Raw genomic sequence first — 12558 nt, forward strand, 5'->3', positions numbered from 1 at the left:
GACTGATTTACACTTGGCTGTCCTAGAATTTCATTTAAATGCATAAAATGCAAATTTGCTACTATTTTGGTTGCAAACGACACAAAAATATCTTGTAGTGGTGAGAACATTCACAAACATTGCTAATTTTATCCATTCTGGTAGCAATTATAGGAAGACAGATTATTACTTGAATGGGTGTAAATTGAGAGAGGTGGATACTCCACAAGACCTTGGAGTCCTTGTGCATCAGTCGCTGAAAGTGAGCGCACAGGTATAGTAGGCAGTAAAGAAGGCAAAAGGTGTGTTGGCCTTCATAGCGAGAAGGTTTGAGTATAGGGATGTTTTGCTGCAATTGTATAGGGTGTTGGTGAGGCCACACATGGAGTATTGTGTGCAGTTTTGGTGTCCTTATCTGAGGGAGGATGTCCTTGCTATAGAGGGAGTACAGCGAAGGTTCACCAGGCTGATTCCTGGGATGGCAGGTCTGTCATATGAGCAGAGACTAAGTCGGTTAGGATTATATTCACTGGGGTTAAGAAGAGTGAGAGGGAATCGCATAGAAACTTATAAAATTCACCCATGATCAAGGTGAATGGCGGAGCAGGCTTGAAGGGCCGAATGGCCTACTCCTGCTTCTCATTTCTATGTTTCTATGTAGTTTTTCTATTGCGACGGTCATTCAAATTTTAGTGAAAAAAATAATTCTAGCTCCCAACGTGAGGCTGTTGTCATTTATGCCATATTGATTTCACAGTGAAATTTGATTAAAAACGCCTAAAAATAAAAAGTGTGTTCAAAAGTTGCAGGATATACAATGTAGCGATAACTGACCCCATTTTACATGCACACTTTGGATTTGGCATTAAAAAAGCTAAATATAGTATCCTGGGCAAAATGCTTCTTTTTTAACTCTGATGGAGCTACATGGCAAAACAAAACAAAGCAGTGGTTGACCTGCTCAATTTCTCTTCCATTCTCGAGTAACAAATATGAAGTTTGCTATGCAACATTTCCAAATGTTTGACCTATATCAACATACAATAGCTGGTGGGATCATGTATATATGTAAGGGAGACATGGTGGCACAGTGGTTAGCACTGCTGCCTCATAGCACCAGAGACCTGGGTTCAAATACATCCTTGGGTGACTGTGTGAAGTTTCCATCTGCTCCCTGTGTCTGCGTGGGTTTCCTCCGGGTGCTCTGGTTTCCTCCCACATGCCAAAGATGTACAGGTTAGATGCATTGCCCTTTAGTGTCCCAAGATGGGAGGGGGATTAGTGGGATAAATGTGTGGAATTACGGGTATTGGAGGGTCATTGTATATCCTGCAGATTTTGAACATGCTTTTTATTTTTAGGGGTTTTTAATCAAATTTCGCTGTGAAATCAACATGGCATAAATGACAACAGCCTCACGTTGGGAGCTAGAATTATAAGATGCTCTGTCGGAGAGTCGTTGTAAATTCGATGGACTAAAAGGCTTCCTTCTGCACTGAAGGGATTCTATGATGATATCTACGTGCTGGTGCACCAAGTCTCACTCAGCCTTACATTTCTTATTCAAGTTGTTGGCCACTTACAATTTTAACCCAAGATAATGTTATTGAATTGAAAATAAATGTATTTATTGACAATCCAGAGGGACAGAAATACTGGGAGGCATCTTCTACTCTTGCTGGTGGTAATCTTGTGGGTGGGCATGACATTTACTTAGTCAGTGTAGTGGTGTACCTGACCCCTGCTGCCTTTCCACCTCCACCTAAATCAAGTTCTGGGCAGGAAGGCCCACGCTTGACCATCCCACCTGTGACTAATTGAGGACCTTCAGTGGCCAATAGTTGACCACTTAAAGGCCCCATCCCACCACTGCTGGGATTAACCTTGCTTCAAGTGGGCCTGTAGCCAAGCAGTGTGCACAACAGGTGAGCCTGCGTGGGCTGCCTGTCTTCTCGGGGCAGGGGGTGGATCGCAGAGTGCCTTGATTGATTGTAGGCAGTTATCCAGGCACTGGACTTTGGGAAGGGAGGCAGCATTGAGAGGCACCCTTCTTCCCTTGCATCCAAACTTGCTCTGCACCCCACTCCCCACAAACCCCTGAACAGCTGCCCCACATTACCTACCTATAGAGTCTGGGTCCTCCGCCATCCTGGGACACGAGGAGTTGTTCTTCCGGCAACAACCAGGGCATCCTCAGTGGCTACTGCTAAGTACAAGATCTGCCAGACTCTGACTGGCTGGCTGATCCCGTGGTGCAGGACTTCTGCCTTTGTGGTCTTGATTCCCGGGCAGGCCTTGCCACTGCCTGATTGGCACGTGGGTAGGGAGATCTTCCTGAACAGAGGCATTCTGGGCCAGGCAAGACCCAGACTCCGCAACAAAATTTGACCAACTGAGTGGGAATTGCACTATTTACATTTGTTTGGAGGCCAGAGTAGAAAGGGGGGCGGGGGGGGGGAGGAGGGGTGGATAAGTAATTTTTACTCCCACTATTGAGCAGAACTTGAAGGCAGCTGGGGAGCGACAGTTATTATTTTAAATTGAAGATGTCACCCAAATGTTGGTGAAATTCGCATCTAAAATTTCAGATTGACAGTATAATCAGAGTCCCAATGCAAATATTGATGTGACAAATTGGGGAAGTGGATCCGGGGCTGAAAGAAGTGCAGCAAACTGGGTTATTGTAATTTTGAAAGACAATGTGAGTATGTGAAGCAGAAATGCTTTCTCTGGGAATCACAAGGAAACCTTGCGTCCACACTGCCAAACCGAATGATGGAACAGGTTCAAGGGTCCAAATGGCCTACTCCTACTCCTTATGTTCCAGTGCCATCAATCAGCATTTACACAGCAATAACTTGATCACTGATGCCCAGTTTGGGTTCCGATGGGGCCCTGACCTTATTACAGCCTTGGTCCAGACATGGACAAAAGAGTTGAATTCAAGAGGCGGGGTGAGAGTGATAGTCTTAAATATCAAGGCATCTAAATCAGAAGGAGCCCTAGCAAAAATGAAGTCAGTGGGATTAAGGGCGGGGGGGGGGGGGGGGGGGACACTTCACTAGCTCTAGTCATACATAGCATGATGGAAGATGATTTTGGTTGTTGGAGTCCAATCATCTCAGTGCAAGGTTATTATAGCAGGAATTCCTCCGGGTAGTGCCCCAGGCCCAGTCATTTTCAGCTTCTTCATCAATGACCTTCCATCATAAGGTCAGAAATGGGAATGCTCACAGATGATTGCACAATATTCTGTACCATGTGCAACTCCTCAGATACTGAAATAGTCTGTACCAGTATGCAGCATGCTTGGAGAATATTCGAGTTTGAGCTGATAAGTAGCAAGTAATATTCCCGCCACACAAATGCCAAGCAATGACCATCTCCAATAAGACAGAATCTAAACATCTTCCCTTGACACTTAATGGCATTAGCCTCACTGAAGCCTCCACCATCAACATCCCTAAAGGTTACCATTGAACAGAAACTGAACCTGCCATACTAATACTGTGGCTACAAGAGCAGGTCAGAGGCTGGGAATTCTGCAGAAATCATCTCACTCTCCAAAGCCTGTCCACCATCTCGTGGAAAATGCTCAAGTGGAAAAGACTACACTTCAAAATTCTGAGAGATAAAGAACCATAGAATCCTTACAGTGCAGAAAGAGGCCATCCAGCCCATCGAGTCTGCACCGGCTCTCCGAAAGAGCATCCCATCCAGGCCCCCCCCCCCTTCTGTCCTATCCCCATAACCCCGTGTATTTATCATGGCTAATCCACCTAACCTGCAGATCTTTGGATTGTGGGAGGAAACTGGAGCTCTTAGAGGAACTGATCCTGAAAAGTTGAGCATCTGTCCTCTCCAACCTACTGTGCTTTCAAATGTTCTTGTTTGTATATCAAATTCCCCGCACTGGCAGTATTTTGCTTTCTACTTCCAGTTATTCCAGTTTTATGTTAAAGAGAGTCAAGATAAGATGTAGGAAATAGAACTGCTACAAACCAATTCCCATTGCTTACAAAGCTGGAGACAACATTTTATTTCTAAAATGTAAAGAATTTACTTGAACATTAAAAGGAGCTTGGATGGGCAAATGACCCTGACAATCCGACTGGTTTTCAATTCTGTTCTCAGTGCCAGCAGGAATAATTCATTGAGATGAACTTCCATCGGCGGTGCTTATATATTCACTCTGATGTGGAGATGCCGGCGTTAGACTGGGGTCAAGACTCACCTGGTGAAGGAGCGGTGCTCTGAAAGCTCATACCACCAAATAAACTTGCTGGACGTTAACCTGGTGTTGTGAGACTTCTTACTGTATATTCACTGCAGAGATAATGGGACTAATTTGAACCTTGTGGCTATCAGAAATCTGATGGGATCAGATACAGCACTGATTTTGCAACTGGTAGGCACCATCCTGTCCTGGAAACACATCAGCATTCCGTCATCATCTTCGAGTCCAACGCTGACTGCACTGTGGGCATACCTTAACCATGCAGACCGCAGTAGTTCAAAAAGACAGCTCACCAAACCATCTCAATTAAAGTCAGTTAGGATTAGACAATAAATACTGGCCTTTGTCAATGACTCCACGGAAGGCAGAGGAGGCTGGGTCATTTAATTTATTCAAGGTTCGGTTAGATAGATTTTTGATCGACAAGGGAGTAAAGGGTTATGTTTGGACCAGACTGGAATGTGGGATTGAGACCACAATCAAATCAGCTATTATCTTATTGGAAAGTGGAGCAGGCTGGATGGACTGAATGGCTTAAGATCTGGCAAATGGAGTATAATATGAGCAAATATTAAATTATCCATTTTGTCAGGAAGCAAAAAAGTGAAACATATTATCTAAATGGTAAGAAATTGGACAGCTCTGAGATTCTAAGGGATCTGGGTGTCCCAGTGCAAAAGGTTAGTATGCAGGTACAGCAAGTAATTAGGAAAGCTAATAGAATATGATTATTTATTGCGAGGGGAATTGAATACAAAAGTAGGGAGGTACACTTCAGTTGTACATGACACTGAGGCCACATCTAGAATACTACATACAGTAATAGTCTCCTTATTTAAGGGAGGATATAAGTGCATTAGAAGCAGTTCAAAGTGGGTTTACTGAACTAATACCTGGAATGGGCAGGTTATCTTATGGGCAAAGATTTGACAAGCTAGGCTTGTATCCACTGGAGTTTTAAAGGTCTTGATAGGATTGATGTGAAAAGAATGTTATCTCTTGTGGGAGAATCTAGAAATAGTGGTTACTATTTAAAGATAAAGGATTGTCCATTTGAGACTGCGATGAGAAGAATTATTTTCTGAGGGTACTGAATCTTTGGAACTCACTTCTTCAAAAGGAAGTGGAAGCAGACTCCTTGAATGTTTTCAGTGCAGAGGTAGATAGATTCTTGGTAAACAAGTGGGTGAAGGGTTATCAGGAATAGGACGGAGGTTACAGTCCAATCAGCCATGATTTTATTGAATGGCAGAGCAGGCTCAAAGGGCTGAATAGCCTACTCCTGCTCCTATTTCCTATGTTACGGATCCAGCTCCTAAGTCCTTTGTTTCTGACGTTTCTAAGGCAGGAATGTGATGGAACACTCCAAACACCTGGGTGACAGCAGGTCCAACAACCCTTAAAAAACTTCACTCCATCCAGAACAAAGCAGCTCACTTGATTGATACCCATCCACAACTTAAGCAGTCCTCCACCAACAAACATTGGCAGCAGTTTGTATTATATACAAGATGCACTGAACCAAGGCTTCTTCGACACAACATTCAGAACCTGTGACCTCTCCCACCTAGAAGAAAAAGGACAGTAGACACATGGAACAAAACAAACTGACTTGGAACTCTATCACGTTTCCTCACTATCACGGGATCAAAATCATGGAATGCCTTCCCTCACAGTACTGTGGGTGTAACTGCTGTTGTTCAAGAAGGCACCACCGCCACTTCTCAAGGACAATTTTGGATGGCCAACAAATAGTGACCTTGCCAGTGATGGCCACATCCCATAAGAGAACATTAAACAAAAATTTCATCCAAGTCCAGAATCTGATCACAGTAACAGGATCACTGATTTCGTATCTCATTAGTCCAAACAGAATTGCCAAATTTCTTTTCCAGCAACTGAAGACTTTTAACATGATAACAATTATGCCAAGTATCCCCCCCTCCCCACCCCCCCTCCCCCCCCCCCCCCCTCACACACACATCCCAAAAAAATGTGCGCCGAGTCAATACTCTCTTAATTATCTTTGGCAGTATTGTAATTTTCTTTTGTTAAAATAATCCTTGTGACATAGTGTCACATTTTTGGCCTCATTTTTGAGTAATAGTATGCTGACTTTGATTATTAACTCAGTGGATGCCAGAAATTGAATCAAAGACCGTAATTTTCATACAAGCTGTTTAAGGTCATGTGATAATAGTCGTTGCTCTAGATATGTATATATATTTTATGTTTAAGGGGAATGTTTTAAAATACTTTTTTTTCTACAGGCAGTCAGTATGTCTGGGGAATGCAGCTCCAGATGCTGTGAGAGCAGGATAATTATTGCAGCCATGTAGTGATTTCTTAGGAGAGAGCGAATGGATTTTTGATAATCGTTGAAGATTTCTCCTGGGTTTTTTGATTAGGTTGATTGATGGGGTCATGTGATAATTTTAAGTCTTTAAAAGAATGTTGCTTATTTGGAACTGAAACAGTGATGAGTTAGAAATTAAAGTTGTTTCCTTTCATTTTTTAACTTTTGTTCAACTGTTAAGAGTTAAGTTTTTCATTTTGTTAAGGGTTACACTTAAACAGTGTTAATAAAGTTTGTTTTTTTACTATAAAAGATCCCTAATTTGTCAGCAGAATTAATCCCAGAATGAGGCAACCTAGCTTCACGTTTATGGCAAATTAGAAAAATTGTTCGATCTAGTTGGGCTTCCTAATAAAATTTGGAATTCTAGTCCAGGGCTCTAAGATTGAGAAAGCATTTAATAAGGAAAGTAGCATCCTGCGTTTATAGACAGGGGCAAAAAGTACAAAGGCAAGGAAGCTATGGCAAACATTTAAAAAACACTGCTTCAGGTTCAACTGGAATGCTGTATTCAATTCTGAGCACCATACTTTAGGATGGATGTCCAGAAGTTAGAAAAGGTGCAGAAATGATTTATAAGAACAGTCTTGGGGTGAGAGGCTTTAGTAATGTGGTCCGATGTTATATGCAAAATCATGAGATGTCTGGATCATGTGGGCAGGAAGTAGATAGAATTAAAAACTGAAAATGCTGAAAAATCTCAGCAGGTCAGGCAGCATCTGGGAAGAGTGAAACAGAGGGTGGAATTATTTGACCCCGCCCACCACAGGACTGGAAATTCCCATCAGAATTCATTAGACCATTCGCTGGTTCATCAGATTTTCCGGTCCCGCCCGCAATGTTTGCCTTGGTGAGCGGGACAAGAAAATCCCACCCAGAGTTAATGTTTCAAGTCAAATATGAATCTTCTTCAATTCTGTTGAAGGTACAATTTCAGTTAAGGTACAAATCAGCCATGATTTAATAGAACTCTATATCTAGAGATCCTTAAAATATTCATTAAAAATGCCATACCAAAATCAAAATTAAGTATACTGTGATGAAATAGTTGCTTGGTGCATTCAAATAAGCTAAACTAATGCTGGGATACGTCAATCAGAGACAAAAGTGGTCATTCTCATAGAATCATAGAAGGAGGCCATTCGGCCCATCAAGTCTGTACCAACAACAATCCCACCCAAGCCCTATCCGTGCTTAATTACTCTGCAAATCTCTCAAACCTACCACATCCCAGGACTCTAAGGGTTCATTTAGCATGTCCAATCAACCTAACCCGTTGTTTAAGAAGGGTAGCAGGGATAACCCAGGAAATTATAGGCCGGTGAGCTTGACGTCCGTGGTAGGGAAGTTGTTGGAGAGGATTCTTAGAGACAGGATGTATGTGCATTTAGAACGGAACAATCTCATTAGTGACAGACAGCATGGTTTTGTAAGAGGGAGGTCGTGCCTTACAAATTTGGTGGAGTTTTTTGAGGAAGTGACAAAAACGGTTGATGAAGGAAGGGCCGTGGATGTCGTCTATATGGATTTCAGTAAGGCATTTGACAAAGTCCCACATGGCAGGTTGGTTAAGAAGGTTAAGGCTCATGGGATACAAGGAGAAGTGGCTCGATGGGTGGAGAACTGGCTTGGCCATAGGAGACAGAGGGTAGTGGTCGAAGGGTCTTTTTCCGGCTGGAGGTCTGTGACCAGTGGTGTTCCGCAGGGCTCTGAACTGGGACCTCTGCTATTTGTGATATATATAAATGATTTGGAAGAAGGTGTAACTGGTGTAATCAGCAAGTTTGCGGATGACACAAAGATGGCTGGAATTGCGGATAGCGAAGAGCATTGTCGGGCAATACAGCAGGATATAGATAGGCTGGAAAATTGGGCGGAGAGGTGGCAGATGGAATTTAATCCGGATAAATGCGAAGTGATGCATTTTGGAAGAAATAATGTAGGGAGGAGTTATGCAATAAATGGCAGAGTCATCAGGAGTATAGAAACACAGAGGGACCTAGGTGTGCAAGTCCACAAATCCTTGAAGGTGGCAACACAGGTGGAGAAGGTGGTGAAGAAGGCATATGGTATGCTTGCCTTTATAGGACGGGGTATAGAGTATAAAAGCTGGAGTCTGATGATGCAGCTGTATAGAACGCTGGTTAGGCCGCATTTGGAGTACTGCGTCCAGTTCTGGTCGCCGCACTACCAGAAGGACGTGGAGGCATTGGAGAGAGTGCAGAGAAGGTTTACCAGGATGTTGCCTGGTATGGAGGGTCTTAGCTATGAGGAGAGATTGGGTAGACTGGGGTTGTTCTCCTTGGAAAGACGGAGAATGAGGGGAGATCTAATAGAGGTATACAAGATTATGAAGGGTATATTTAGGGTGAACAGTGGGAAGCTTTTTCCCAGGTCGGAGGTGACGATCACGAGGGTCACGGGCTCAAGCTGAGAGGGGCGAAGTATAACTCAGACATCAGAGGGACGTTTTTTACACAGAGGGTGGTGGGGGCCTGGAATGCGCTGCCAAGTAGGGTGGTGGAGGCAGGCACGCTGACATCGTTTAAGACTTACCTGGATAGTCACATGAGCAGCCTGGGAATGGAGGGATACAAACGATTGGTCTAGTTGGACCAAGGAGCGGCACAGGCTTGGAGGGCCGAAGGGCCTGTTTCCTGTGCTGTACTGTTCTTTGTTCTTTGTTCTTTATCTTTGGACTGTGGGAGGAAACCGGAGCACCCGGAAGAAACCCATGCAAACACAGGGAGAACGTGAAAACTCCACATAGACAAGTTGGGAATCAAACCCAGGTCCCTGGAGCTGTGAGGCAGCAGTGCTAACCACTGTGCCACCCTTCTCAAAAGATTAATAATAAATTGCATACACTAAACCAATCGAAAAAGTATTCCATTTGCTTTGTTGTTGCCGTTGTAGAGGTCAAACATTCTATTCCATTTTCTACTAATTCTACTAATGGACTATGCGATTGGAACCCTGCCACAAAAAGTTTAAAATCAGTCCCAGTTATGAACATTATGTTATCCCTGATTTACCGTGGGCACGACTCATTTTTAAAATATTGCATAATGGCAGTCCTAAATCTTAATTTGGAAGGTATATACTTATATGACAAAAGAAATTAATGCACTCTCAAAAAACATGATTATGTTCAAAATCCCAGTGTGCAATGCACTGGTTCATATATTTGCTTGAGATTTCTCCATTTTATGTTTCAACCGAATTGTTAACCCTATATAATAACTAGATCGTGCTCCACTAATCATGACCAAATATAATTTTGGACTCATCCCTCTGCCAGACATGCCAAAGCACGTTCCAAGATGATTTGCTTCAATTCTAAAACATTTTCTTTCCCTTCCCTCCAATTTTCCCCATTCTCTTGCGGAAATACTGACTGCTGTTAGGGTATGGTTCCACAGACACAACAAACCTGTAATGGAAACCCTGCCTCACATTTTGCTTCCTAATCACTGTTCCTGTGGCTGATTGAAGTGCAATATTATCAGTGAGCTGGCTGAGATTAGTTAACTCAGCAGAGACCTCAGCTTAAATCTTAGACCTTCACCATTCGCATGTTTCATGTGTACACAAAACAAAGCAACCAACAACCAAGTCAACTGGAGAGTGTTTCTTCTTTTTATACCCATTGCATATTGACCTGCTCCCAGTTACTTGTCAATAAAGCTCTTGAGCCAAGCATTAAGAATTGACTTGGCCTTTTCAATGACTTGCTGCCATTACCTGATCGGGAATCAGAGATAAATGCCCATCTCTTCCATGACACAAAGATTTGAAGCAACTCAGTATATTGACGTTTGTCCTACATGGCTCAGGTATGTTATTTGTAAATGGAAAAAGAGTCAACGTGCAAAAAAAAAGACAATGCAATTAATTAACTACTCAATCCGCACTCTGATAAGATATCTTCGGGACATGACATTCTACCATACTAGAACATGGTTAGATTCTGAAACTTGTCTAATTCCTGCACGACAGTTATCACTCTTTGTTGTAAGGTAAAATTTGGAGGTGATTATTAAATCCCACTTTAAAACTCGAAAATCATGCAGGCATAAAAATAGAGTTGGATACCACCTTCGTGAGCTCTTGATCTCAGTGTATAATCTCACAGAAATTAAATACAATGTATTAATCCCTATTCAACGGGAACAAACGCCAATGGTGAATAAGAACCAATTATCTTTGAAAGAGCGACTGTTATCAAAAAGTGTTATGTCAGAATGGGATATTTCTGCTTGTACAAAACCAAAAAATAGTGTGTGTTGTAACATGAAGCAAAGACATATATAATCTACGTTTACGATACACACAGATACACACAAGAAATAGAGAGAACATGTTCACATGCTGCATAAACTCAAGTATGCTGGACTACAATTTAAAAATGGTTCTTCATCTGCATTTAAAACCGATTATATATTTGATGCCTGTTTATAATCAATCACACAACAAGCTCCTGGTGGCTTCTTTCCCACTGCCCAAAGATTAGGGTCTCATCCAAAGTTACCATAATGTTTTCTCTCTCTCCACAGTAATGTATGAATTATGTTGTGAATGCTGTCACCCTGCTGTCTCATTCAATAGACTGATGGCACAGTTGCTGTTTTCTTCCAAGGGCAATTTGTAACATGGTGTGAAACTGCCTGATTTGCCCCAGAGACGATGGATCAACTTCTTTATTTATCTCAACGCGGGTGGGGGCAGAGAAGAAAATCTCCTCTGGGTGAATTTCATTTCAATCTCATTTTAAACCGATTGAACTTCATGGCTTATTGTTTCGTGGCCCTTAAGTAAATGAAGTTTGCGAGGTTGCAGTCGTATTGCTTTGCAACAGAAGCCTTGCATGAAAAACTGCCTCTCGATTCGTCATAAATCAGTATTTGATGTCGAACAGTCTTCGCATTTCCTCTTCTTTTTTTCCCTTGGACTCTCTTGTCCATACAGGCATACGTTGATTTTCTATAACAGCGCCGATGGTCCAATGTCATATTCCATTCATTTTACATTACCTCTCTGTTGTAATATTTAGATTTTAAAAAATAAACTTTCATCTCTATTTCATAATGATTTGTCAGAATACACGAAGCCCAGACTGCAATTTACAATGTCAGTTACACTCTAATGAACCCAATGTTTTAATTACTAAATGTGTGAAGGAAGCAAGTGTCCATTCGGCAAGTAATTTAAAGTTCTGACTACCACTGTGTAGTTAGGTCCGGTTAAAAAAAAAGGAACAAGACTAAATGGTCACTTCTACTTAATAAACTGACCTTTACAGCACTAAATTGTAACCCCTTGCAGATTACTTTATTTACCTGCTTGGTGGCCTTAACCCTTGACTTGTCCGAATTTCATTTAAAGGAACGTTAGTTAACAAGACTATCCAATTCACTAGATGTGACAATTTCCTGAATGAGTAACCATACTTACATCTCTGGTTGCGGCGTTTGCCTTTAACCATGCTCATTCTAAACGGGTCCAGGGTTCTTCTATAGTAATCCTATGCCCGGACAGTTAATGCAAACGCTTCTCCGTCTTCTCAGGGAGGCAGTTGCTCTACTCACCGACCAGTGATCTAACACCGGTAGGCTGGATGCTACCAATTCACATGAAATAACAGGGGAGGGAGAGCCTCCATTCTGCAGTCTTTCTCACTGCGAATCTTAAAGATAAATCTTTCATCCAATTCTGTTTCGCGCAAAACAAAATGCTCTCAACGGACCAGATGAAACGAAGATAGAATGTGTACCAAACCAATTATGTTTCTGCTCAATCTTAAACCAGAATTTTCCATTGTTCCCCTGTTAAATATTGTTTTTTTTATCTGCATTTCGCACATTCTAAGTGATTTTCAGAAGAGTTCATCACTTCATACACAGTTTGCTGGTATGTGCAACATTAGTGAGCACACGGCTGACACTGCATTCAGAATTTTACATGCAAGTTAAGTCTGTTGCTGGAC

At 42.2% G+C, this 12558-nt stretch overlaps 1 protein-coding gene across 2 annotated transcripts in view; it reads right to left on the bottom strand.

The window, feature by feature from the left end:
- The window catches only part of LOC144495703 (RNA-binding Raly-like protein), a 481162-nt gene that overhangs the window by 296056 nt on the left and 172548 nt on the right, over positions 1-12558 (bottom strand). The window contains exon 1 of one of the 2 annotated variants that reach the window (XM_078216043.1): positions 12027-12503. The exons of the other annotated variant lie outside the window; for it this stretch is intronic. Coding sequence (XP_078072169.1) covers positions 12027-12063 — 37 coding nt within the window. The 5' untranslated portion in view covers positions 12064-12503. Of the gene's footprint in view, positions 1-12026; positions 12504-12558 lie in introns of those variants that run through there. 2 annotated transcript variants of the gene reach the window in all.

Source organism: Mustelus asterias, chromosome 7 (genome assembly GCF_964213995.1).
Source record: "Mustelus asterias chromosome 7, sMusAst1.hap1.1, whole genome shotgun sequence".
Lineage (NCBI taxonomy): Eukaryota > Metazoa > Chordata > Chondrichthyes > Carcharhiniformes > Triakidae > Mustelus > Mustelus asterias.